Genomic DNA, 26,396 nt, shown 5'->3' with positions numbered 1-26,396 from the left:
GCCATACTTATCCAAGCCATTCTGACAAACTTTTCTTGTGACACATTGTATTTCACGATAGTATGCTTCACAAAGATTACGCAAAATGCGCGTCAAGGCGTGGCTATTTCGATCTGAACAGGGTAAGCACAATATTAGGATTTGGCTTCATGTAGATTTATTTACATTGTATCCCCAATATGATGCCAGTTTATTTGAGGTGGTTTATATATGTATTTCAGAAGTAGTAGCTGATACTTCATCTAGAGGTTTTTGAATATACACAGAGGGTTGTGGGACAATTGTTTCCACCTACACGTTATAAATGGGATATTGTGCAATATAGTTATACTTGTACTTTGACTTCCATGTCAGTGTGTTTGGTCAGCATTTTTTGGGTCCCAATACGCTGTGCTCACAGTGGGAAATCTGAGACACACAACTAGGGCGAATAAAAATCAATGATTTATATAAAAAAAAATTAAATCAGATTTTTTTTTTATATAAAATGCTTTTTGAGGAAAATATATTACCATCCAAAGGTTATTCCATCATTAAATAAAGATTAGTTTTTAAATTATGTAGAATGAGGCTATACGTGGACTCCCATATTGTTGAATGGATTAGGCAGTGGCTGAGCGACAGGCAACAGGGGGTTGTAGTCAATGGAGGATATTCAGACCATGGTCTTGTTACCAGTGGGGTACCTCAGGGATCTGTTCTGGGGTGGGTGGGGGTCTGTGGATGGCACTGTTATGAGGTGGGGGGGGGGGGGTCTGTGGATGGCACTGTTATGAGGTAGGGGGTCTGTGGATGGCACTGTTATGAGGTGGGGGGGGGGGTCTGTGGATGGCACTGTTATGAGGTAGGGGGTCTGTGGATGGCACTGTTATGGGGTGGGGGGGGTCTGTGGATGGCACTGTTATAAATATCATTTAAAAAAAAGTATTTTAAAAGTATTTGGGCAAAAAGGCAGTTTCGGTTTTTGGTCAAGGGCATCCTGAATTTTCGGTTTCGGACCAGAATTTTCATTTCGGTGCACCCGTACCTCAAATACAAACCGATTATCATAAAAACACTATGATGCAGTCAGTTTGAGCAATGAATGGGCAAATCTCGAGATTCATGCGAGGTAAAGGGCTGGTTCTAGCTCTATTAGAAAGATATTGTCATGTACAACACTGCTCCAAAAATGAAGGGAACACTTCAAACACACAATGGATTTTGAAATATAGGTTCAAGTTGAGTATCTGTACCAATTTAAATGGTGCAATTCATTGAGAACAAAAAGATGCATAAATGCTCAGTGGAAACCAAAGTCCTCAACCTATTTAGGGCTGGATTAAAAATTTCAGCTGGGTCTAATTTTCATGAACTTCATCACATAACATGACTGTGTGTAGCGTGCATGCCTTTACATACCTGTATGCACGGTATTGATGAGATGGTGTCCTGGGGAACCTCCTCTTAGACCTGGATAAGGGCATAAGCCAGCTTCTGGATAGTCTGTGGTGCAATTTTTCAGTGCCTGATGCACCGATACAGAATATTCCAAAGGTTCTCTATTGGATTCAGGTATGGGGATCATGAAGGAATTGATTCCATTGACTGCCGCTCATCATCAAGGAACTGCACTCTGACCACAATGGATCTAGAGATTTCATCCTGGTACCCAACAGCAGTCAGGGTATCACTGGCAAGATGTGGAGATGTAATGCTTTTTGGGTGCATTGAGGGAATATTTTTCCTTGAATGAAGGTACGGCATCAATACACACTATGTGGGATGCTATGAAAGTGTTTTTTTTGTTTGTTTTTTTTAAGAGGGATATTGAAAAGAAAAATAACTAAACTAAATAAAAAACTAAAAATCACAGGAAAATTTGAGATGTCACTTGCTTCAAGCAGCAGGAAACAGACAATTTTTCAAATGACACTTCTTCGCAGAAGGAAAAAGCCCAGCAGGGGTCAATCTGCATCAATGTGTTAGTGAATTCTCAAGGACAGAGAAGGAAAGGTACAGGGGAGATCTTGGAGAACTTTTACTCATCCTTATATACATCTAAGGGTCTATTCACACGTCCGTTGTTTGTTTCCTGATCTGTTCCGTTTTTTGCTGAACAGATCTGGACCCATTCATTTTCAATGGGTCCTGAAAAAAAACGGACAGCACAATGTCAGATTTTTTTTCAGGACCCATTGCAAATGAATGGGTCCAGATCTGGTCCAGATCTGTTCAGCAAAAAACGGAACAGATCAGGAAAGAAACAACGGACGTGTGAATGGACCCTAAGACCTCCTGCTCAGAAGCAGAGATATTGGAATTTCTGTAAGGGATTGATCTGCCCAAATTATCATTAGAGGCTAGGGATATGTTAGATGCCCCATTAAGCTTGGAAGAATTAGAAGAAGCACTGAACACCATGGCAAACTATAAAGGCTCCAGGTACTAACAGTCTTCCGATCGAGGTATACAAAAAGTTTTGTGGGGTGTTGCTCCCCGAGTTAATTAAGTTTTTCCAGCACTACCTAGAGGTGGGCTCTCTCCCTGAATCAATGCAGGAAGCACTCATTGTGGTAATACCCAAACCGGGGAAAGATACCAAATTGCCGGATTCATATAGGCCTATTTCGTTGCTTGCGGCAGACGTTAAAATACTGTCCAAGGCCCCTGCGATGAGACTACCCAAAGTAATATTGTCCATAATACACTCAGATCAAACTCTATTCATGCCCCAAAAATCCACTTCTATTAACATACGTAGAGTCTTCACCAGTCTGCAGTTCGGTGTGGACAATAGGGGAGATAGGATTGCCCTAACACTTGACGCCGCTAAGGCACTCGACAGTGTGGAATGGAGATATTTGTGGTGTACATTACAAGCAATGGGCTTTGGTCAGTGTTTTATTAAATGGGTGCAAACATTGAATTCATATCCAAGCACACGCATTAAAGCTAATGGGGGGGGGGGGGGGGATTTTCATTCTTCAGGCTTGCTAGAGGGACCGGCAGGGGTGTCTACTGTCCCCCTTACTATTTGCAATAGCGATTGAACCACTTGCGGCAGTAATACGTAGCTCTCCAGTAATAAAGAGCTTCCGATATGGATCAGTCTACAACAAAGTAGCTATGTACGAAGACGACACTCTGTTGTTTTTGGGGGCTATGTAGTTGATTGGCCGATTTGGTGAGCTGTCTGGTTTGACTATGAACTGGCATAAGTTGGCGCTTATGTTCTTGGATGGTCAAATCTCCTCGGCAACTGCCATAGAGAATAATATTCCCTGTGTTAAAACTATTAAATATTTGGGGATCTCACCTCGTCTGGACTTTGAGGAGCTGAATTTAACGCCAATGCTTGCTAAGTTTAGACACAATACCAAGACGTGGTGCAAACTGTTCCCGTCAGTGATGGGGAGAGTTAACCTTCTAAAAATGGTCATGATGCCTCAACTACTATGTGTTCTACATAATGCCCCAGTCTGGATATCACTAGATATGTTCCAGAAAACAATAATTGCTCTTAGCAGTAATTGTTTTTCTTGAAACCCATGACAGCACCCATGCGACCAGGACCTCCCAACCAGGACAGGAAACCTGAGAAGATAAAAATGTTCACACCACACCTCATCGATTCTAATAAACAGACCTCCGGAGGCGTGCCAACTACCAAGAAAAAGGAAAGTTGAAAAACAAAGAAAAACACCCAAAGTGGAAAAGAAGGGAACCAATCTGGTAAAATTATCTCCCTTCTAACTACTAGAAAAGGTAACAAATGGTGTTACAGAGTATGGAAAAAAAAAGAATAATAATATAGATATTTCTATTTCTCTCTCTCTTTCCCAATGGGTGAACAAAAGTTTTTTACTTTTCCACTATTGGAGTGCTGCCCGTTTTTAACTTTTGTATTGTGGGGCTCTGCTAGTCCCCTGTTTGGGCCATTACTTTTGGTCACCTAACAAGCGAGAGGCACATACGCAAAATGTTGTAATTCCTACACCGTTCACCTGATTCAGATGTAAATACCCTCAAATTAAAGCTGACAGTCTGTAGTTAAGGCCTCATGCACATGATCGTTGTTGTGGTCCGCATCAGAGACGCATTTTTTGCAGCTCTGGTGCTGACCCATTTACTTCAATGGAGACGCAAAAGATGCGGACAGCACTCTGTGCGGAAAAAAAGACCTCCCAGCCGAGTCCTCTTCTGAAGAGAAATAATCCTCTGATAGGGCCTGGCCGGATTCTCTAGCCTCTTCTTCATCAGAAAAATCTGAATCGGAGTCCTTAATATAAGTAGACTTGTCTGGAGACCCTGGATGACCCCGACCAAGTGATTTAATAGACGCTTTAACTTCTGAGGGTATCAAGGCCCTCATATTTTCTAGATAAGCTGAGAGACTATTCCTTAACCAACATATATACACACATGCTTGACATAGTGGCTTCACATAAGAGGCTGCTAAGACTGTTCTACATGCTCCACACTCTTTAGGTTTAGTCTTTCCAGGCGATTTTCTAGGTGTTTTTACTGCCTATAACAATAAAGCAAAAACACCCAAATTAATTAGGAGAGGATAAATCTCACCAAAGGCAGAGTCAAGCTTTCCCACTCCTCAGGACCAATACCGGGCTTGGGGGCCTCGAGGGTTCCAGGGGGTCGGCGTGTCCTGCATTACCTGGTTCCGACATGCTGGTGGAAACCCAGATATCACATCATAAAATGGAAGGAAGGGAGCTCCTGCTTTTCCCCTGAAGACGCTGGGTGTCCAGCGAAACATGTCAGGACGCAGGGTGCATGTGTGTTAAATGTTTTTAGATTCAGTGGTGGCAGGCAGAGAGCGCTAATAAGAGCAATATACATAGTATAGTGAGGAGTGCAACTGGACCTTAGGAAAAAACGCTTGAGTGGCAGTTAAGAACTTAACACATTGAGCTAATAAAATAATAAGGAAAGTTTTGAATAGTGTCTGCCAGCCCGAGAGTGTATATAGTCAAGGGTACCTTGCACATTAACCCTTAGTACACTGATGGAAAGAAACACAGATAGTAAATGGAATATGAAGAAATTAATAACCTGCCAGCGCACCACTGAGATTTAAAAAAAAAAAAAGTCTATAATGTCTGAATGTGTGTTTTAAGTAAAATAAATAAAAGTGAAATTTTAAATACATATACAGCACATAAATAAGACGTAATTGGGTCGCAAAGACCATCTGCATCTGTGACATGCTGGTGGAAACCAAGATATCACATCATAAAATGGGTGGAAGAGAGCTCCTGTGGGTGCTAGAGGGGTCTGGAATACCGCTAGTGGATGAGCGTAATCCACTTGTGTGGCTGATGAGGAAAGTATGGGAAAAGTCTAAACAATTTAGAGGAGCTATTGGAGTCACAGAGTTTATTCCCTTATGGAATAACCACATGCTTCCTGAACTTCTCCCTTTGAAGGGCTTCCAAATTTGGCAAAACAAACTAGTGACCAGATTGAGCGACCTGTTAGACAAGGGGGTGCTTAGAACATTTACCAACCTACAGGAGCTCTATGGTCTACCAAGAGCCAGCTTCTATCAATACTTGCAAATAAGGCCTCATGCACACGACCGTTGTGTGCATCCGAATCCGTTCCGTCATTTTTCACAGTTTAGCGGAGGTCCAAAAAACTGATAGTCCTCCGTTTTTTCTCCGCGTCCGTTATCCGTGATTCTAGTCAGTCGAAAAAATATAACCTGTCCTATTCTTATCAGTGGAAAACGGAGGACGGACCCATTCAAGTCAATGGGTCCGTAAAAAAAATAAAAAACGGATGCACAACTGGTATGTCATCCGTGTCCGTTTTTTTCTACAAGACCATGGTGCAATAAAATTACACTTTTCATTAACCTTCCTTTTTTTCCCCCTGTCAGACACAAAAAAAAAAAGAAGGGAAACACAACTGAAGCAAAATCGGACACGGACCACTGAAGCCAAATTAAATCACTGACGTGTGCATGAGGCCTAAGGCTCACATTTAACGCTATGGTCAAAAACAGTAGTGTTGTGATCCAAAGAGATACCACCTTACAATTAATGGTCAGGAGAGGTGATAAAAAGGGACTAATATCCACAATTTATCAAATGCTCTTAGATAAATGCCTGGAGTCACATCGATTATCCAGAATGAGAGGGTGGGAGAAAGATGTAGGTGAGATAACCAAAGAGCAACGGGAGGACATCTTAGAGGCCATACCAAAAACGTCACTGAGTGAAAGTGGGAAATGATCGCAACTGTTTATCATACATAGGGTTGATAAAACCCTATGTATTTTCACATTGTATAGGTATCAGAGCTGATGCAAAATGTCCAAGATGTCAGATGGAACCAGAAGATTTATTACACATTTTGTGGCAGTGCTCAAGACTGGATAGTTTCAAGATGGGTGTACTAGATCCAATTCACAGAGCCTTCTTAATAAGAGTCCTTTGGGAGCCTAAAATACGCCTCTTGGGATATATGACCAAGATTGGAGAGGAGGAGACAGATATAATAGCCTTGCCACTGCTATCCTATGTAGCCAGGAAACTTATAGCATTACATTGGATTCAAGCATGTTCCCCGAGGTTGGATGAGTTCCGAAATAAAGTAAACACGATACTGACGTATGAGAAAACTGTTTTCTTGAAACGGGTTTGTCCTCAAAAATTTGAAAGGCTCTGGAATCGATGGATGAGCAATATTGGTTAATTCTCAAATGGTCGGTCAACGCTGAAATGTGGGGGAGGGGGTTCGGGTGCTTTGGGAGTTGGGTTTTAGGGCACTGCTATAATATATTTTTAAATGTTTACACTATCTAATAGGAAGTTTATTCTTGGTATTCCTGTGAAACCAATATGTAGACAAAATTCTTACTTGATTGTATAAAATGTACTTTAATGGTATATATCAAAAGCTATTAATAAAAATGATCTTATTTAAAAAAAAAAAAAAAAAAAAAAAAGAAAAGAAAGGATAAGTTAGTTGCTTTGCTGTCGCCTCCTGGTGCACTTGTTATCACTTTCATTTGCACTAAAGCAGGTGAAATGGAATCAAAAATCACTTGTTCTTCCTATCTGGACAGTGAAACACTCATTCATCGGGTGAAATGATCTGAGGTGCAGACACCTCAATCATCGCTCCTGGGCAACAGATCATGCTGTCTAAACCGCACTCTGCTGCCCAGGAACAGTGATTGTCAATGGGGACGAGCAATAGCAGCAGCCATTGCTCATCCTCATACTGTGGAGGTGAACATGCATGCTGCAGTATTATCTCAGTCCAAAATTCCGGAACACTTGCCGGAATGACGGATCCAGCATTTTTTCCCACTGAAATGCATTAATGCTGGATCCAGCCCGAGTGTTCCGGCAAAACTGATCCACTTTTGCGGTCTGCGCATGCTCAGACCGCAAAAAAAAAAAAAAAGTTAAAAAAAAAGAAAGAAAAAAATAGATAAAAATGCTGGGTCCGTTTTTCCGGATGACACCGGAGAGACGGATCCGGCATTTCAATGCATTTGTCAGACAGATCAGGCGATGGAACTGCCTGCTGGAATCCTCTGCCGCAAGTGTGAAAGTACCGTTATATGTGGACAGGAAGTCAGTTTCTGTAAGTATTCTTATGGGAGCATCAATGTCAAGCTCATTGGAATGAATAGAGAAACTGATTTCCTGTCCTGTTGAAGATCAGAGTGCTGGTCACATGACACAGCAGAGGATCAGAAGGGAGGTTATAACCCACAGATACAGTCACCAGTAAGAAGATTACCTTCACTACAGTTTACATTTTGTATCTTTCTAATGGGCCAGAGGGGGAAAAAAAATAATTGTGGGAGTGCTAATCTAAGATGTTCATACTGTACATACCACATGTGTCTAGATTCAATGCTGCAAGTGTTAAAGAAATGTAAGACTGCGGCAAAGCACCAGCCAACTTTCCCATTCAAGTATTGGAAATTACATAAGTTATGACCAATTTCTAAAGCTAATGCATATTTTCCAAATGTCAGAAATCTGGTAGATATTTCTCTCTAGTGATGTTCGTTATCGTCATCCCTGCAGCATGTAAAGGATATCGCTAGAAACACGGTCTGTATATGCTACTCCATAGGGGTATGGACAGAATAGGGACAGTGAAAAACGTACACGTTATTGATTTTTGTGTTTGACCTATCCTGAGGACAGAACAACCAAAGGAATGCATGTCCTATAGCTGTGATGGCTAACCTCCGGCAAGATGTACACTTGCTTGGCTGTTCTCAGAAATAAATGGAGCATGCTAGGAGTTGTTGTTTCATCACAGCTGGAGGTTAGCCATCACTGTCCTATAGGCATATCTTTCAAAGATAAGCATTCTAAGTTTCATACTGACATACAGGAGTAGTTAGAAAATCCTCTGGAAACCTGTGTATACAGATATGTAATATCCATTTCATTTATTTCTTAAAATTCCATCGAGATCTGCGCCTTTAAGGCCTTTTTATTTTTCTAGTTCACACTCTGCTGTCTGAGGGCCGGATGCAGGCAGTGAAACATAAGGTGTGGCAGGAATACGAGCATTACTCATACCCACCACTTCTCGAGTCACTGCTGAAACCCCCAGCTCACAAAGAACACATAAGAAGCTAAAAGACCACTGGGCACATGCAAACCTAGATTGTTTTGTCCCCGTGAGTCATTGCCCTTGCATTTAGTCTGCAATATCTGCTGATGGTTTCCAACTTCATCACTCATGAACTCCTACTACCCAAATCAGGGGTCAGCAACCTCCAGCACTCCAGCTAAGGGTCCATTCACACGCCCGTAAGAGTTTTGTGGATCCGCAAAACACGGACACCTGCAATGTGCGTTCCGCATTTTGCGGACCGCACATCGCCGGCACTTAATAGAAAATGCCTATTCTTGTCCGCAATTGCGGACAAGAATAGGACATGTTCTACTTTTTTCAGAAGTGCGGGTCTGCAATTTTCCGGATCCAGGCCGCACATCCTGCGGCCTCAAAGAAATTAATGGGTCCACAATTCCATTCCGCAGAATGCTGAACAGAATTGCGGATGTGTGAATGGACCCTAAGGCTTCTTGCACACTGGCGTTTATCTTGTTCCAGCAGGGGAACAGCCTGCCGACCCGTACTACGGTGTACACCCGTGTGCTGCCGGAGGTCCGCACGGCCCCATTCACTATAATGGGGAGTTGTAAATCCTGCCGAGCACGGCAAATATGCCGAGAGGCGGAGGGACAAATATCGGGTGTACACTGTAGTGCGGATCCAGCAGGCTCTTCCCATGCCGGAACGAGTAAATACCAGTGTGAAACAGGCCTAACAGAGGAGTTAAATAAAAAGATGCTCCAGATTTGTCATTACTGAAATAAACATGTCAGGAGGGCCTATGATCACTTTCTTGGCATATACTCCCAGCACAGGAAGCGTGGAGGCCGAGCACAGTGCGAACACGGCTGTTCTTGGCTGCTGCCTGCCCCGAGTGACCCCCTACACAGGACTCGGCTCGCGTTTATAACTTCTTATGTTTTAGGTAAACTCTTCTAGAGTTGAAGCAGCGTGATGGCTGCCACCTCCCCCACTGACACTTCCTTCCGTTATGAGATGGGTAGACAATGATTTCTACAGCAGGAAGTGATGGTCACACAAAGTCATGGTAAGGGTTGGAAAATGACATCGCCTGTCTGCTCTGTGGATCTTTTTTCTTTTACAGTTTCAAATTCTTCTTGCTAAAGAGCTAGGAGTCTTGTTCGTGGGCGATTGCATACAGAGCAGAGGTAAAAGCCTGCTTCAGCTTGAACGGAAGCGTTTTTGGCTAGGGTTTTATTACGCTCCCAGCGTGTCAAGTCTGTACACGAGGGTACAGCGCGGAGCACTTACAGATCTTTCATCAGTTTTGACATAGGCTAATTATGGTATTACCTTGTAGGGCAGGCCACACTGACTGCATGGGTGTATATATATATTTTTTTTAACCCCCCCCACCCCGTCTGCTGTGGCCCCCCGATGATTTAGTGCGCTGTATTATAAATGAGCATAAAACTCGCAACGGGGAGGAGATTCAGTCTTCTGCTGTGAGTGCGATCCAATCAGAGCCAGGGAGAGGTTATGAAATTCGTTCAAGCTTCGTTTGGTGGTAAAAGCAGAATTGCACTATGGATTCCATTACCACGGACCATAACGCAATTCTATGATGGAATGCATAACGGAACGCCTTTAAAGGCATTCCGTCATAATAGAAGTCTATGGCCTGCATAACAGATCGTACCGTTTCCATTATGCAGCAGAGGACTAAAATACATTAGTAGGTGGCTTGTATTAACTTCCCCTACATCATAAATGCCACTTGCTACAGTGACACAACCCCTTTAAGAGTAAACCCCTATGTAAGAAAGTGGTCTCTCCTTCCCTAGGAAAACGAGGCAGGAAAGGCCAGGGGTGGAAATAAGGCTACTTTCACACTCGTGTTTGGTGCGGATCCATCATGGATCTGCACAGACGGATCCGTTCAGATAATACAACCATCTGCATCCGTTCAGAACGGATCCGTTTGTATTATCTTTGACATAGCCAAGACAGATCAGTCTTGAACACCATTGAAAGTCAATGGAGGACGGATCAGTTTTCTATTGTGCCAGATTGTGTCATTGAAAATGGATCCGTCCCCATTGACTTACATTGTGTGTCAGAACGGATCTGTTTGGCTCAGTTTTGCAAGCAGCGTTTGTGTCTGCCTCCAACGCGGAATGGAGGCAAACTGGCGCATTCTGAGCGGATCCTTATCCATTCAGAATGCATTAGGGCCAAACTGATCTGTTTTAGACCGCTTGTGAGAACCCTGAACAGATCTCACAAATGGAAACCGAAACGCCAATGTGAAAGTAGCCTAAGTTGTTTCTAAAGCCTACATGCTTCATGTGATCAGGGTTGAGACATATGAGGTGGAGTTCTACCATGCACACAACTGTATGTACGCCTATACTATACTCCTGTACAGTGGCGTACATCGAGAAGTTAGGGCCCCATAGCAAGGATCAAACCAGGCCCTAACCCCTTTTCAATGGCCCTTGCCTCATTTGCTAAAAGTTGTTCCTTCAGAGGGTAGAGTCCTGACCAAGTTTTCACCTCCAGTAGGAGATAATCCCAACTACAACTGGGCCCCCTCTTGCCCTGGGCCCCATAGCAGTCACCTGGTCTGCCGCTATGGTAGTTACGCCCCTGCTCCTGTATACCTTCAATACAAAGATATATGATGAGAATCGCATTTAGATTTATCCATAGGTGTCCCCTCTTGCATAGGCTCCTGAAACTGAGTCTGCACAGAGAACTTTCAGCACTAAAATGATACTTTGCCAAAAAAATCTGACTCCAAACCTGCTCAGCCATCAAAGGGGTTTACTGGGATTTAGATATTGATGGCCTATTGAGATATTTAGTGCTTTGATGGAGAGAGGTGCTGGGAGTCGGACCCTTGACTATTTCATATTGATGACCTATCCTGAGGATGGGTGACCAATATGTAAATCCTGGAGAACCCCTTTAATAATCAGATTGTTAAAGGACACATGGTTTGGTGGCGGACAGAACGGCTTTCCTCACACAACAAACATAACCCTGGCTTGGTATTAACATACTGACAACATCCGTACAGAAAATCCTGGTCGGCAACCTGGTATTAAGGTGGTGCTCACTGCTAGGAGTGATTCCGCAATAGTAGTAGACACACACCTCGGCACACATACAAGTAAGGGTGCATTCACATCACAGTTTAGCTTTCCATTCTTCTGATCCGTCAGAAGAAGAGACGGAGGGGGGATGGGGGGGGGGGGGTATAAAAAAAAAAAAAAAAAAAAAAAAAAAACACACAGGATCCTGTTGCATCAGTTCTCATCCGTTTGAGCCATTTCCATCAGAGATCCGTTTTTTGCAGGTTTTTTTTGTTTGTTTTTTTAAGACGGAAACAAAACGGATCTGAGATGGAAATGGCTCAAACTGATGCAACAGGATCCATTTCTTTAATGTATCATGTAAAAAAAAAAAAAAATGTATCCTATGCATAACTGATGCAACAGCATCAGGGTTTTGTTTTTTTTCATCTCTCTCTTCTGACGGATCAGAAGAACAGAAAGCTAAACAGTGATGGGAATGAACCCTAAAGTGCAAAGTGTCCGTCTTTTTCTCCGTGCTGCAGCTAAGGAGAAAGGGTGGCAGTGTGTCAACATACACAGTATTGAACTGGTAGATGCAGCAAAGTATTACCCCTTAGTGACCATGCACATTTATTTAACCCCTTAAGGATCCTGGCATTTTTCACCTTAAGGACCAGGACAGTTTTTGCTAATCTTACATGTGTCACTTTATGTGGTGATAACTTTAAAACGCTTTTACTTAACCAAGCCATTCTGAGATTGTTTTCTCGTCACATATTGTACTCAGAACAGTGGTAAATTTAAGTCAAAATATTTCATTTTTATTTATAGAAAATAAATATACCAAAATTTAGAAAAATTCGCAACTTTCCAAATTTCTATTTCTCTGCTTTTAAAACGGAATGTGATACATAGTAACATAGTACATAAGGCCGAAAAAAGACATTTGTCCATCCAGTTCGGCCTGTCATCCTGCAAGTTGATCCAGAGGAAGGCAAAAAACCCGTGAGGTAGAAGCCAATTTTCCTCACTTTAGGGGAATAAAAATTCCTTCCCAACTCCAATCAGAGTAACTCCCTGGATCAACGACCCCTCTCTAGTAGCAATAGCCTGTAATATTATTACACTCCAGAAATACATCCAGGCCCCTCTTGAATTCCTTTATTGTACTCATACCTCCTAAATAGTTATTACTTTACATTTACATTTCCCATATGTTTACTTCATGTTTGGATCATTTTGTAACTTACATTTTCTTTTTTGGGGGGATGTTAGAAGGCTTAGAAGTTTAGAAGCAAATCTTGAAATTTTTCTAAAAAAATTCCAAAACCTACATCTAACCTTGCCGATAATGCGTCCAGCGCGCGCCCCCAATCTGTCTCGAAGTCTCGCGGCTCTGCGCAGCAAAACAAGGCATGCGCATGAATCGTGGGACTTCTGGAGAGAAGCTGAAGTCCTGCTGTCTGGAGGAGTGGCTGCAGTGCCATGTGCCGTCCAAGTCTGCGAGCTCACGAGATAAGGTATGGTCACTAGTTACCAAGGCGTGACGTTACATCCTCCTGGAGGAGCGGGTAAGGTCATTCTTGGTACAGTTTTCACAGACTCCTCCTGTCCACATGGGCACAGAGCGGCAACAAGCTGAGAGAGCCTTTTCACTGCCCCAGTGAAACAGTGAGTTCTCAGCCTGGGAAGATTGTCACCAGTTTTTTGTGAGATATAAGCCCGCTAACGGGATTATACAGGTCCTTCTAAAAAAATTAGCATATTGTGATAAAGTTCATTATTTTCTGTAATGTACTGATAAACATTAGACTTTCATATATTTTAGATTCATTACACACAACTGAAGTAGTTCAAGCCTTTTATTGTTTTGATATTGACGATTTTGGCATACAGCTCATGAAAACCCCAAATTTCCTATCTAAAAAAATTAGCATATTTCATCCGACCAATAAAAGAAAAGTGTTTTGAATACCAAAAAAGTAAACCTTCAAATAATTATGTTCAGTTATGCACTCAATACTTGGTCGGGAATCCTTTTGCAGAAATGACTGCTTCAATGCGGCGTGGCATGGAGGCAATCAGCCTGTGGCACTGCTGAGGTGTTATGGAGGCCCAGGATGCTTCGATAGCGGCCTTAAGCTCATCCAGAGTGTTGGGTCTTGCGTCTCTCAACTTTCTCTTCCCAATATCCCACAGATTCTCTATGGGGTTCAGGTCAGGAGAGTTGGCAGGCCAATTGAGCACAGTAATACCATGGTCAGTAAACCATTTACCAGTGGTTTTGGCACTGTGAGCAGGTGCCAGGTTGTGCTGAAAAATGAAATCTTCATCTCCATAAAGCTTTTCAGCAGATGGAAGCATGAAGTGCTCCAAAATCTCCTGATAGCTAGCTGCATTGACCCTGCCCTTGATAAAACACAGTGGACCAACACCAGCAGCTGACATGGCACCCCAGACCATCACTGACTGTGGGTACTTGACACTGGACTTCAGGCATTTTGGCATTTCCCTCTCCCCAGTCTTCCTCCAGACTCTGGCACCTTGATTTCCGAATGACATGCACAATTTGCTTTCATCCGAAAAAAGTACTTTGGACCACTGAGCAACAGTCCAGTGCTTCTTCTCTGTAGCCCAGGTCAGGCGCTTCTGCCGCTGTTTCTGGTTCAAAAGTGGCTTGACCTGGGGAATGCGGCACCTGTAGCCCATTTCCTGCACACGCCTGTACACGGTGGCTCTGGATATTTCTACTCCAGACTCAGTCCACTGCTTCCGCAGGTCCCCCAAGGTCTGGAATCGGTCCTTCTCCACAATCTCCCTCAGGGTCCGGTCACCTCTTCTCGTTGTGCAGCGTTTTCTGCCACACTTTTTCCTTCCCACAGACTTCCCACTGAGGTGCCTTGATACAGCACTCTGGGAACAGCCTATTCGTTCAGAAATTTCTTTCTGTCTCTTACCCTCTTGCTTGAGGGTGTCAATGATGGCCTTCTGGACAGCAGTCAGGTCGGCAGTCTTACCCATGATTGCGGTTTTGAGTAATGAACCAGGCTGGGAGTTTTTAAAAGCCTCAGGAATCTTTTGCAGGTGTTTAGAATTAATTAGTTGATTCAGATGATTAGGTTAATAGCTCGTTTAGAGAACCTTTTCATGATATGCTAATTTTTTTAGATAGGAATTTTGGGTTTTCATGAGCTGTATGCCAAAATCATCAATATTAAAACAATAAAAGGCTTGAACTACTTCAGTTGGTGTGTAATGAATCTAAAATATATGAAAGTCTAATGTTTATCAGTACATTACAGAAAATAATGAACTTTATCACAATATGCTAATCTTTTGAGAAGGACCTGTATAGGGTAAGAAACCAACCGGCGGTAGCGTATTGCTAGGCCGAGACACGGACGTTGGTATTAGTGATACAAGACAGCACAAGATTAAATTATATATTTAATCGCTTTAAGGGCTCACTAGAAATAGCACTATACACACTAAGAATATGTAGTGGTCTGAGGTTACAAATACAGGTAAATAGGGTACAACAGGGTTAAGCAGAACAATAAGTCCTTTGGGTTGTGAGGAGTTCTTAGCTGTATTCACATTGGTGGCAGTGATGTCAGCCGGTTGCAGGTTCCTCTAAACACATGACACGATGTGACCCCCCCCCTCAGAGAAAAAGACACGCCCGCTTGCTGGCACAAGCCTTTTAAACTGTAGCCGGCCCCCTCCCTGCTGGTCCAGGCAGCTCAATGTTAGCTGGAACCTAGGCGGGTCTGTTGGTCCCAGAACCATCTCCCTGTGACCTGGTGGAGTGGAGTCCAAGCATGGTACTGTTATTTCGTTCCTTTGGGGAGATAATGTATATCTCCCTTTCCTGGCCTCCCACCACCAGACTATGACCACGGCCCTGTTTATCGTGGCCACAGGGACAGAAATATGTATCCGGTTTGCGCCTGTGATGGCCAGGCGATTCGTAATTCCTGTTGTCTGCTAGATTTGATTGAATTGGGGAATGGCGTAGACCTCCTGCAGAGAGATTTTTCCTGCTCCATTAGCTGGTGTTCCTGGCTGCCTGAATGGAAGTGTGAAAAGTTGTAAACACTGGTGGACTGCTAGAGGTCCTCCGCCATCTGCTGGCTTTGAAGCATGCCCCCCCCCCCCCCCCCCCCGCTGTGGAGCACACTACCTCTGCTACCTTTCAGCTGATGGCTGGTGTGGGGACATGGCTGACAGTAAATATTAATCCATATTCCTCACAGTATTACCTTGTAGGGTGACCCCCACTGATGCCATGGGTGTTTGTTTTTGTTTCTCCCCCCTTCTACCGTTCGTCCGCTGTGGTCCCCCGATATTTTGGCACGCTATAACTTTGCAACGGGGTGGAGACAGTCTTCTGCTGTGGGTGCCGCCTCCTCCCTGGCTGTGAGCGCAATCCAATCAGAGCAGACCACTCACAGCCAGGGAGAAGGAATAACGTTGTGAGCAAACTGCAGAACAACGCGAGCAGGCCAAGCGTGAGCATCAGCTGCAAGTGTTCCAGCTCCAACTCCAGCAGCCCGATGCGAGTCTCCAGAGATCCGGATTCCAAAACTGCAGGCGGAGGACTTCCCCCTGCTGGACAAAGATGGGGACCTGGACACCTTTTTGTTGGCATTTAAGACAGCCTGCCATCAGTACCAGCTGCCGGAGGACCACTGGGTCAGATTCCTGATGCCACGTCTCAAGGGAAAAACCCTTGAAATCTTTGGGTACCTGCCCAGCGAGACCATCCTGAGCTATGAGGACATCAAGCATGCTCTGGTCCGGCAGTACAACCTGACCCTTGAGACATACCAGAAAAAAACTCAGTAGTTTGCAGAGGGGTTCTACCCAGAGCTGGGCCGATCACATGCGGGCCTTGGCGAGAGCGGTCGACCAATGGACCACAGGATTGGAGCTCACCACCGTACAGCAGCTGAAGGAGCTCATTGCCACAGAGCAGTTCTTGTGGAATTGCCCAGAGGACCTCCAGCAGTACCTCCGCGACCAGAAGACAAAGGGGGCCTCAGCAACAGCAGCCCTGCCCGATGAATACACCAGGACTTCAGATGCCCGGAAACCTGTCAGCTGGAGAGGGGTTAAGACACACTCTGCCCCTGACCCTAGACCCAAATGGGCACTGGCCCCGGCTTTACTTCCCACGTCGGTGGGAGAACACCGACTTTGCCACCTGTGTAAACAGCCAGGACACTTCAAGGCCATGTGTCCCCAGTGCCCGAGGGACCCACCCCAGTCATCAACCCAGAAACCTTCCACTGTGTTGTGTGTGGGTGGTGGGATGTCCCTTGACAATTTTCAACCGATCACCGTGGGCCAGGCCATGGCCATGGGACTTAGAGACACCGGCACTGAGATGACTCTGGTACTGCCTGAACTTTTCGAAGAGTAAGGGAGGTGGGGGTATCCTCAAATATCCCTGCCAGTGTATTGCTGGGGACAGACCTGGGGGGGTCTTATGTTTAAGTACGTGGCCGCTGACACCTGAGGTCCGATCCCCCAGAATGTGATGCCATGTCTACCCCTGTTGATACTGTTAATGTACCTAACATGCCTGTTGATGGGGATGTAATGTGTACCTCTCCCCTCAGTGAGGAGGGGTAACCCCGCCAGCTGTGCTAAGGCCCAAGGGCAAGCATGCTGGAACCTGTTGTCCTCAGGTGTGGCTACTGAGAGGACAAGCAGGGGGCAGACAGCTGCAGGGGAGGAGGATGCAAATGAGGTCAGGGCATGAATGCTCTCAAGGAGCAGGCGGCACAGCCTCCCTCGGACTCAGACCTTGAGCGGGTGGTCTGGGACCAAAGACGGCTGTACCGGGTCACGGTCCAGCAGGGCTCACTGAAGGAGTAGCCTAGGGACCGGCAGATAGAACTGACAGAGGATGTGGCAGTCTTGTCTAATCTGACCACATCCCACCAGGGGTTTCAGGTGGCATTAGGGGCTAGCGCCAGATTGAAAGCTCTCACGTAGCATGTGACATGGCCTCCCTTGGACTCAGATCTCCAGAGAGCGGTCTGGGACCAAGGACGGTTGTGCTGGAAAACAGTCCAGCGGGGCTCACCAGAGGCGTGGCCTAAGGACCGACACTTTGTGGTACCTTATCCGTTCACGGTGAAGTTTCTGTGGGTTGCGCAGGAAATTCCAGTGACCAGATACCCAGGAGCTGCTAAGACAGAGGCCTGGATGGGAGACGTAGCCACCTATGGGGTGTTTGTCATCGAGTGAGAAAAGGCGCAGGCCTTGTCGCGGTTGGTGCATGACAGTATGGGCCAGGCCCAGACTGACCAGAAGCAGGGGTACGACCAGATGGCTTGCGAGAGGACCCACCAGGTGGGTCAGCAAGCGTGGATACTGGTTCTCGTACCTCAGGATAAGCTTCAGGCGGCCTGGAAGGGCCCGTATCTCGCGCACCAGCGGCTCAATGCCAGGATGTACCTTGGTCACCCTGGACCATGCCTGAGGAAGGCAGAAGGCCTTCCCTGTGAACCTGATGCAGGCGCATCATGAGCGGGAGGCAGGTGCCCTCCCGGTATGCCACCCCTTCTGGGAACTGTTCACCAAAACGCCCTGAAGGAGATGCCGTTGGGCATGGAGTATGCACCTACCACTTCTAAGCGGATGGTGAAGCTGCTTAAGGGACTCGAAGGGTACGCGGCCGTGTACCTGGAGGTCATTGTCATCTTCCGTCCTACATGGGAGGATCCCCTAGAGCATCTGGCACAGATGCTCAGGCAGATCTGCCAGGTAGGCTTGACCCTTACACCAGGAAAGTGCCAGCTGGGCATAAGCAAGGGGCCCCGGGTAGGCGGTGAAGCTTTGGAACCGGAACCCGGGAGAGTGGATGCCTGCGCATCCTGGCTCACCCCCGGGACAAGCACCGGGTGATGTCCTTCCTGGGCATCGGCAGGTACTATAGGGGGTTCGTGCCCAACTATAGTAGCTTGGCGAGGCCCCTGACAGACCGCACCAGGAAAAAGCTGCCCTCCGCAGTCGACTGGACAAACGACTGCGAGACGGCCTTCCAGGCACTAAGGGGCGCCCTTTCCAGCTTCTCGGTACTACAGGCAGCTGACTTCACGCGGCCTTTTATAGTACCGACTGATGCCAGTAATTGGGCCTCAGTGTCATAACCAGTCAGCGTAACTCCATTGGTCAGGAACGAATGGGAGGTGGGTTCGCAGGAGCCTGGCGCTCCAGCTTTACCACTTTGCCATTCGCCACCAGAGAGATGCGTATGGGCGCATGGGGAAACACAGGAATGTGAGGAATATGGATTAATATTTACTGTCAGCCATGTCCCCACACCAGCTGAAAGGTAGCAGAGGTAGTAAGCTCCACAGGGGAGCCCTGCTTCAAAGCCAGCAGATGGCGGAGGACCTCTAGCAGCCCACCAGCATTTACAACTTTTTACACTTCCATTCAGCCAGCCAGGAACCCCAGCTAAAGGAGCAGGAAAGAGCTCTCTGCAGGAGGTCTAAGCCATTCCCCAGTTCAAATCTAGCAGACAGCATGGAACTAGCGATTCATAAGGAATCGCCCGGCCATCCCAGGCGCAAACCGGATACATATTTGTGTCCCTGTGGCCACGATGAACAGGCCCATAGTCATAGTCTGGCGGAGCCTAGGGAAGGGAGATATACATATCTCCCCACAGGAACTTAATAATGGTACCATGCTTGGACTCCACTTGTAGCCGGAAACCAGGCGGGTCTGTTGGTCCCAGAACCATCTCCCTGTGACCTTCTGGTCTGAAGCCATGAACCCTAAAGGGTTTTGTGGGTCATTGGGCTGCCAGGATCAGCAGGGAGGGGGGGGGGGGGCCCTTCCCAGAGGCGGGAAGTGGAGGCGCCGGCTACAGTTTAAAAGGCTTGTGCCAGCAAGCGGGCGTGTCTTTTCTCTGAGAGGGGGGGCTCACATCGTGTCATGTGTTTAGAGGATCCTGCAACCGACTGACATCACTGCCACCAATGTCAATACAGCGAAGAACTCATCACAACCCAAAGGACTCATATCTGGTAAACTGACTTATTGTTCTGCTTAAAGGGAACCTGTCACTGGGATTTTGTGTATAGAGCTGAGGACATGGGCTGCTAGATGGCCGCTAGCACATCCGCAATACCCAGTCCCCATAGCTCTGTGTGCTTTTATTGTGTAAAAAAAACGATTTGATACATATGCAAATTAACCTGAGATGAGTCCTGTCCCTGACTCATCTCACGTACAGGACTCATCTCAGGTTAATTTGCATATGTATCAAATAGTTTTTTTTACACAATAAAAGCACACAGAGCTATGGGGACTGGGTATTGCGGATGTGCTAGCGGCCATCTAGCAGCCCATGTCCTCAGCTCTATACACAAAATCCCGGTGACAGGTTCCCTTTAACCCTGTTGTACCCTATTACCTGTTTTTGCGGGGCCACGGAACGGTGCAACAGATGCGGACAGCACAAGGAGTGCTGTCCACATCTTTTGCGGCCCCATTGAAGTGAATGAGTCTACACCCGAGCCGCAAGAAAATGCGGCTCGGGTGCGGACCACAAAAACGGTTGTGTGCATGAGGCCAATCACTGATGAAAATCACTGACCAAAAACACTGACGTGTGAATGAGGCTTAGGAGTGGTCTATGGCCACTTTCACGTGGTCAGCAATTTCCATCAATATTTCTGAGCCAAACCAAGAGCCAAAATACAGGAAGCACAAATCTGTCCATTATTATTTTTCTCTGCTGGTCCCACTCCCGGTTTTGGCTTAAAAAAGCCTTATGCACACGACGTGCCCTGGCCGTGCCCATGGTCCACACCACACTGTAACTTCCAGATTGCGGATCCATTCAAGTAAATGGGTCGCCATCCGAGAGACGATGCGCACACTACTAATGCTCGTAAATTGCTATCCGCTGTTTCAGGGCCTTAATATGGGCACGGACCTGCTACGGTTGTTTGCATGAAGCGAAAGGCTACATGCACACAACTGTATGTCTTTTAAGGTCTGTAAAAAAATATATATATACAGATGACATCTGTATGCCATCCGTAAAAAAAAAATTTGCGGACAAGAATAGGACATGTTCTATTTTTTTTGCGGGGCTAGGGAACGGACATACTGATGCGGACACTTTCTGCGGACCAATTGAAATGAACGGGTCTGCATTCTATCCGCAAAAAAAAAATAACTGAAAGGACACGGAAGGAAACAACGTTCGTGTGCATGTAGCTAAATATTGATGAATTATACTGACGATGTGACACTTCTCCATGTGCAGTGTCAGGTACATGGCAGTTATGGGTGGATGGATGGATAGACAAAGATAGATAGGCGGGCAGGCATATGACGGACATTCGCAAAAGTTTTATCTGTTATAAATCCAGTTACAATGCATTTTGAATATTAGGAGGTAGAAAATTAACTTGTTAGGCCTCTTTCACACGAGCGTGACGGATTAGGTCCGAATGCGTTCAGTGAAACTCGCACTATTTTGCAAGCAAGTTCAGTCAGTTTTTTCTGCGCGAGTGCAATAGGTTTTGATGCGTTTTCCACGCGCGTGATAAAAAAACTGAAGGTTTACAAACAACATCTCTTAGCAACCATCAGTCAAAAACGCATTGCACCCGCACTTGCAATGCGTTTTTCACGCAGGCCCATTCACTTCTATTGGGCCAGGGCTGCGTGAAAAACGCAGAATATAGAACATGCTACGATTTTCACGCAACGCAGAACTGATGCGTGAAAAACCAACGCTCATGTACACAGACACATTTAAATTAATGGGTCAGGAATAGGATTCAGTGCGGGTGCTATGCGTTCACGTCACACATCGCACCCGCGTGGAAAACTCGCTTGTGTGAAAGGGACACATCGTAATGCCCTAAGGCAGTGATGGTGAACCTTTTACCGAATGAGTGCCGAAACTGCAACCCAAAACCCATTATTTATTGCAAAAAAGGTTAAATTGCCAACACGGCAATTTAACCTGAATACTACAGTCCAATATAGTATATCTTCCATGTACTTTATCAATAGCTATAATAGCCTGCCTGCATTCAGTGCGCTGCCTGTGCCGTTCATAGTGCGTCCTGCGCTGATGAATGGCAGGAAAAGTCTAAGGCCTCATGCCCACGACCGTTGTTGTGTTCCGTGTCAGTTGTTCAGTTTTCCGCGATTTTCTGCGAACCCATTGACTTTCAATGGGTCCGTTGAAAACTCGGATAATGCAGTTTGTCATCCGCGTTCGTGATCCGTGTTTTCAGTCCGTCAAAAAAATATGACCTGTCCTTTTTTTTTTTTTTTTTACGGACAACAGTTCGCAGACCCATTCAAGTCAATGGGTTAGTGAAAAAACACGGATGCACACAAGATTGGCATCCGCGGCCGTGATCTGCGTCAGTTTTTTTTCCTATCATTTGCAAGGCAAACTTGACTTAGATTTTTTTTCCACTTTCCTTCATGTCTGGTGATCCTCCAAAAATCAAGGAAGACACACGGAAACGGATCACGGAACAACGGAACCCCGTTTTGCGGACCGATAAAAACAACACAAGACTCACTATACTGCATGGGGCCACCAGGAGACATTATACTGTCTGGACTTAGGAACTATACTATAAGGGGGCCACAAGGTGACATACTGTATGGGACAACAATTTGTAGCCCCTCTGCAATCAGTATAATAATGTCTTGTGGCCCCATACAGTAATGTCTTCTTGTTGCTCCTGTATGGGGGCAACAGATAGACATAATAACCCATTCACTTCAATGGGGCACAAAAGATGCGGACAGCACTCTGTGTGCTGTCCGCATCCGTTGCTCCGTTCCAGGGCCCCGCTAAAAAAAAATATAACATGTTTTATTCTTGTCCGCGCTTTGCGGACAAGAATAGGCATTTATATTGAAGGCTGTCCGTGCCGTTCCGCAAATTGCGGAACGCGAACGGACGCCATCCGTGTTTTGCAGACCGTGTGCATGAGGCCTAAGATTGGGATTTCTCACTTCATGGAAACAGATGATGTCTTACTGAATAGATCTGTTCTGTGAACACTGGTGGGTGTACAAAGGCCATCTTTGTTACTTGAAAAAGGCCAAGAACTATAAGGGCGCCTTCACACGCGCAAGATTTTTTGCAAAATTCCTACTGAGTGTAAGAGAATCACTTCCATTCACCTGAATGGAAATGATTTGCAGAAATCCATGTGCTTCTCACCAAAACAACCCCTTTCTGATGAATGGAACGGATTTTCAGTCGCAGAAATGTGCGAGTGTGAAGGCGTCCTAAGAAAGACAGGCTAAACCAAATCATTTTTTGTGAACACAACGTTCAGTGCTTTAATTCTGCAAGAAAAGGGTAAGAAGTAAAACAAACTGAACGATTGACCTTTTCAGGATCTCACAATCACGGATTGCAATAAAACGGGTGCCAAGCGATAGAAAAAAAAGGGTAACAGCATTATTAACGGACAGCAAACAGTTAATGGTCACTTCCTGCTTGTATGGAGACACCCCGACTCACACCCATTGGAAGTTGCTTCAACTTCTTGAAAAGAGAATCTGAGTACAGACTACTACCACCACACCCTGCAATCTGCATGAAAACCCCTCTAATTAAAAAGCCCAAATGTGTGATGTGTGTGGATCTGTCAAAAAAGGGCAGGTCGGTTACCCTCTGGGGACCCAAGCTGGGCCAGTGGAACCACTGATCCATATACCTCTCCATACAAAATATCTATCAATGTAGGATTATTTAATGGAGACATTAACCCCTTCTGGGGGCATCATATACGTTACGTGCCCTGATTTCTAAAGACGCATTGAGGTATCACAGAACGAGGATGATGCATGTGGTCGCCACGCGGTATATCTCCGACCATACCATGGTCTACACACTGCATGTGGCCCTTGGTGTAACAGGAGCCCCCCGTGTAGAGCCAAGAAACCTGCCATTATATGTGTATATGGATACATCAGGATCCAAGACCCACAGCATTCAGCCATTCTAGTGAGAGGACCAATGTAAGTTACACAGACCCTGGCATCATATGTACATGACCCATGGGCAGCACTTATGTAGAACCTACATTATTTAGAGCACCAATAAGAGGGATGTAGAGAGACTGGCATCAGCCAAGCACTACATGAACCATTGCATATGGTCATCTGGTGTTAGCTACATAGGGGACTATAGGGTGGGTTGGCATCACTCAGACAGGGCACTATGGGGGGTCAGCACTCAGACAGGGCACTATGGGGGGTCAGCACTCAGACAGGGCACTATGGGGGGGTCAGCACTCAGACAGGGCACTATGGGGGGGGTCAGCACTCAGACAGGGCACTATGGGGTCGGATGGCATCACTATATAATGGAGCACAGTAATAAGGGGCTACCGCGCGCAGTTGCAGTACAGGAAGGGGGGTGCGGAGAGAAGGGGCGGCACTCACAGTTTTTGGCATTGTGGCGGCTGAAGTTTCTTTGCACTGGTCCCTTGTAGATATCAGCTTCTCTCCATACAGCCAAGGCTGGATAACACGGGGAGGGTGATGGCGGTATCTCCGGGAGCCGCTGTAACAATGTGATTCTCCTGCTAACGGAACAGTGAAGTCTCTGGTGTAACCACACCCAAGGCATGACACACAGCGAGGGCGCCGCACCCGACTCCTCCTCCCAGGCAGTAAACGCGGGCGAACTTGTGAAGAAGCAGCGAGTGCGGGACTGAGATGGAGCCCCGTCCTGTAACGGACACGAGCCCCCGGCTCCTGAGAGGGAGCCCCGTCCTGAAACGGACACGAGCCTCCGGCTCCTGAGAAGGAGCCCCGTCCTGTAACGGACACGAGCCTCCGGCTCCTGAGAGGGAGCCCCGTCCTGTAACGGACACGAGCCCCCGGCTCCTGAGAAGGAGCCCCGTCCTGTAACGGACACGAGCCTCCGGCTCCTGAGAGGGAGCCCCGTCCTGTAACGGACACGAGCCCCCGGCTCCTGAGAAGGCGCCCCGTCCTGTAACGGACACGAGCCCCCGGCTCCTGAGAGGGAGCCCCGTCCTGTAACGGACACGAGCCTCCGGCTCCTGAGAGGGAGCCCCGTCCTGTAACGGACACGAGCCTCCGGCTCCTGAGAGGGAGCCCCGTCCTGTAACGGACACGAGCCCCCGGCTCCTGAGAGGGAGCCCCGTCCTGTAACGGACACGAGCCCCCGGCTCCTGAGAAGGCGCCCCGTCCTGTAACGGACACGAGCCCCCGGCTCCTGAGAGGGAGCCCCGTCCTGTAACGGACACGAGCCTCCGGCTCCTGAGAAGGAGCCCCGTCCTGTAACGGACACGAGCCTCCGGCTCCTGAGAAGGCGCCCCGTCCTGTAACGGACACGAGCCCCCGGCTCCTGAGAGGGAGCCCCGTCCTGTAACGGACACGAGCCCCCGGCTCCTGAGAGGGAGCCCCGTCCTGTAACGGACACGAGCCCCCGGCTCCTGAGAGGGAGCCCCGTCCTGTAACGGACACGAGCCCCCGGCTCCTGAGAGGGAGCCCCGTCCTGTAACGGACACGAGCCCCCGGCTCCTGAGAGGGAGCCCCGTCCTGTAACGGACACGAGCCCCCGGCTCCTGAGAGGGAGCCCCGTCCTGTAACGGACACGAGCCCCCGGCTCCTGAGAGGGAGCCCCGTCCTGTAACGGACACGAGCCCCCGGCTCCTGAGAGGGAGCCCCGTCCTGTAACGGACACGAGCCCCCGGCTCCTGAGAGGGAGCCCCGTCCTGTAACGGACACGAGCCCCCGGCTCCTGAGAGGGAGCCCCGTCCTGTAACGGACACGAGCCCCCGGCTCCTGAGAGGGAGCCCCGTCCTGTAACGGACACGAGCCCCCGGCTCCTGAGAGGGAGCCCCGTCCTGTAACGGACACGAGCCCCCGGCTCCTGAGAGGGAGCCCCGTCCTGTAACGGACACGAGCCCCCGGCTCCTGAGAGGGAGCCCCGTCCTGTAACGGACACGAGCCCCCGGCTCCTGAGAGGGAGCCCCGTCCTGTAACGGACACGAGCCCCCGGCTCCTGAGAGGGAGCCCCGTCCTGTAACGGACACGAGCCCCCGGCTCCTGAGAGGGAGCCCCGTCCTGTAACGGACACGAGCCCCCGGCTCCTGAGAGGGAGCCCCGTCCTTTAACCACTTCAGCCCCGCTAGGTGAAACCCCCTTCATGACCAGAGCACTTTTTACACTTCGGCACTACACTCCTTTCACAGTTTATTGCTTGGTCATGCAACTTACCACCCAAATGAATTTTACCTCCTTTTCTTCTCACTAATAGAGCTTTCATTTGGTGGTATTTTATTGCTGCTGACATTTTTACTTTTTTTGTTATTAATCAAAATGTAACGATTTTTTGCCAAAAAATGACATTTTTCACTTTCAGGTGTAAAATTTTGCAAAAAAAACTACATCCATATATAAATTTTTCGCCAAATTTATTGTTCTACATGTCTTTGATAAAAAAAAAATGTTTGGGCAAAAACAAAATGGTTTGGGTAAAAGTTATAGCATTTACAAACTATGGTACAAAAATGTGAATTTCCGCTTTTTGAAGCAGCTCTGACTTTCTGAGCACCTGTCATGTTTCCTGAGGTTCTACAATGCCCAAACAGTAGAAAACCCCCACAAATGACCCCATTTCGGAAAGTAGACACCCTAAGGTATTCGCTGATGGGCATAGTGAGTTCATAGAACTTTTTATTTTTTGTCACAAGTTAGCGGAAA

The 26,396-nt window shown here is 46.9% G+C and overlaps 1 protein-coding gene across 1 annotated transcript in view; it reads right to left on the bottom strand.

The window, feature by feature from the left end:
- The window catches only part of LOC122946143 (radixin-like), a 138,543-nt gene extending 112,690 nt beyond the window's left edge, over positions 1 to 25,853 (bottom strand). The window contains exon 1 of the mRNA XM_044305537.1: positions 24,105 to 25,853. Within this exon, the coding sequence (XP_044161472.1) occupies positions 24,105 to 25,841 (1,737 nt within the window). The 5' untranslated portion in view covers positions 25,842 to 25,853. The remainder of the gene's footprint in view (positions 1 to 24,104) is intronic.
- Positions 25,854 to 26,396: the final 543 nt, after the last annotated feature.

The sequence above is a fragment of the Bufo gargarizans genome, chromosome 9 (assembly GCF_014858855.1).
Source record: "Bufo gargarizans isolate SCDJY-AF-19 chromosome 9, ASM1485885v1, whole genome shotgun sequence".
Classification (NCBI taxonomy): domain Eukaryota; kingdom Metazoa; phylum Chordata; class Amphibia; order Anura; family Bufonidae; genus Bufo; species Bufo gargarizans.
This window is presented reverse-complemented; position numbering and strand designations above follow the sequence as displayed.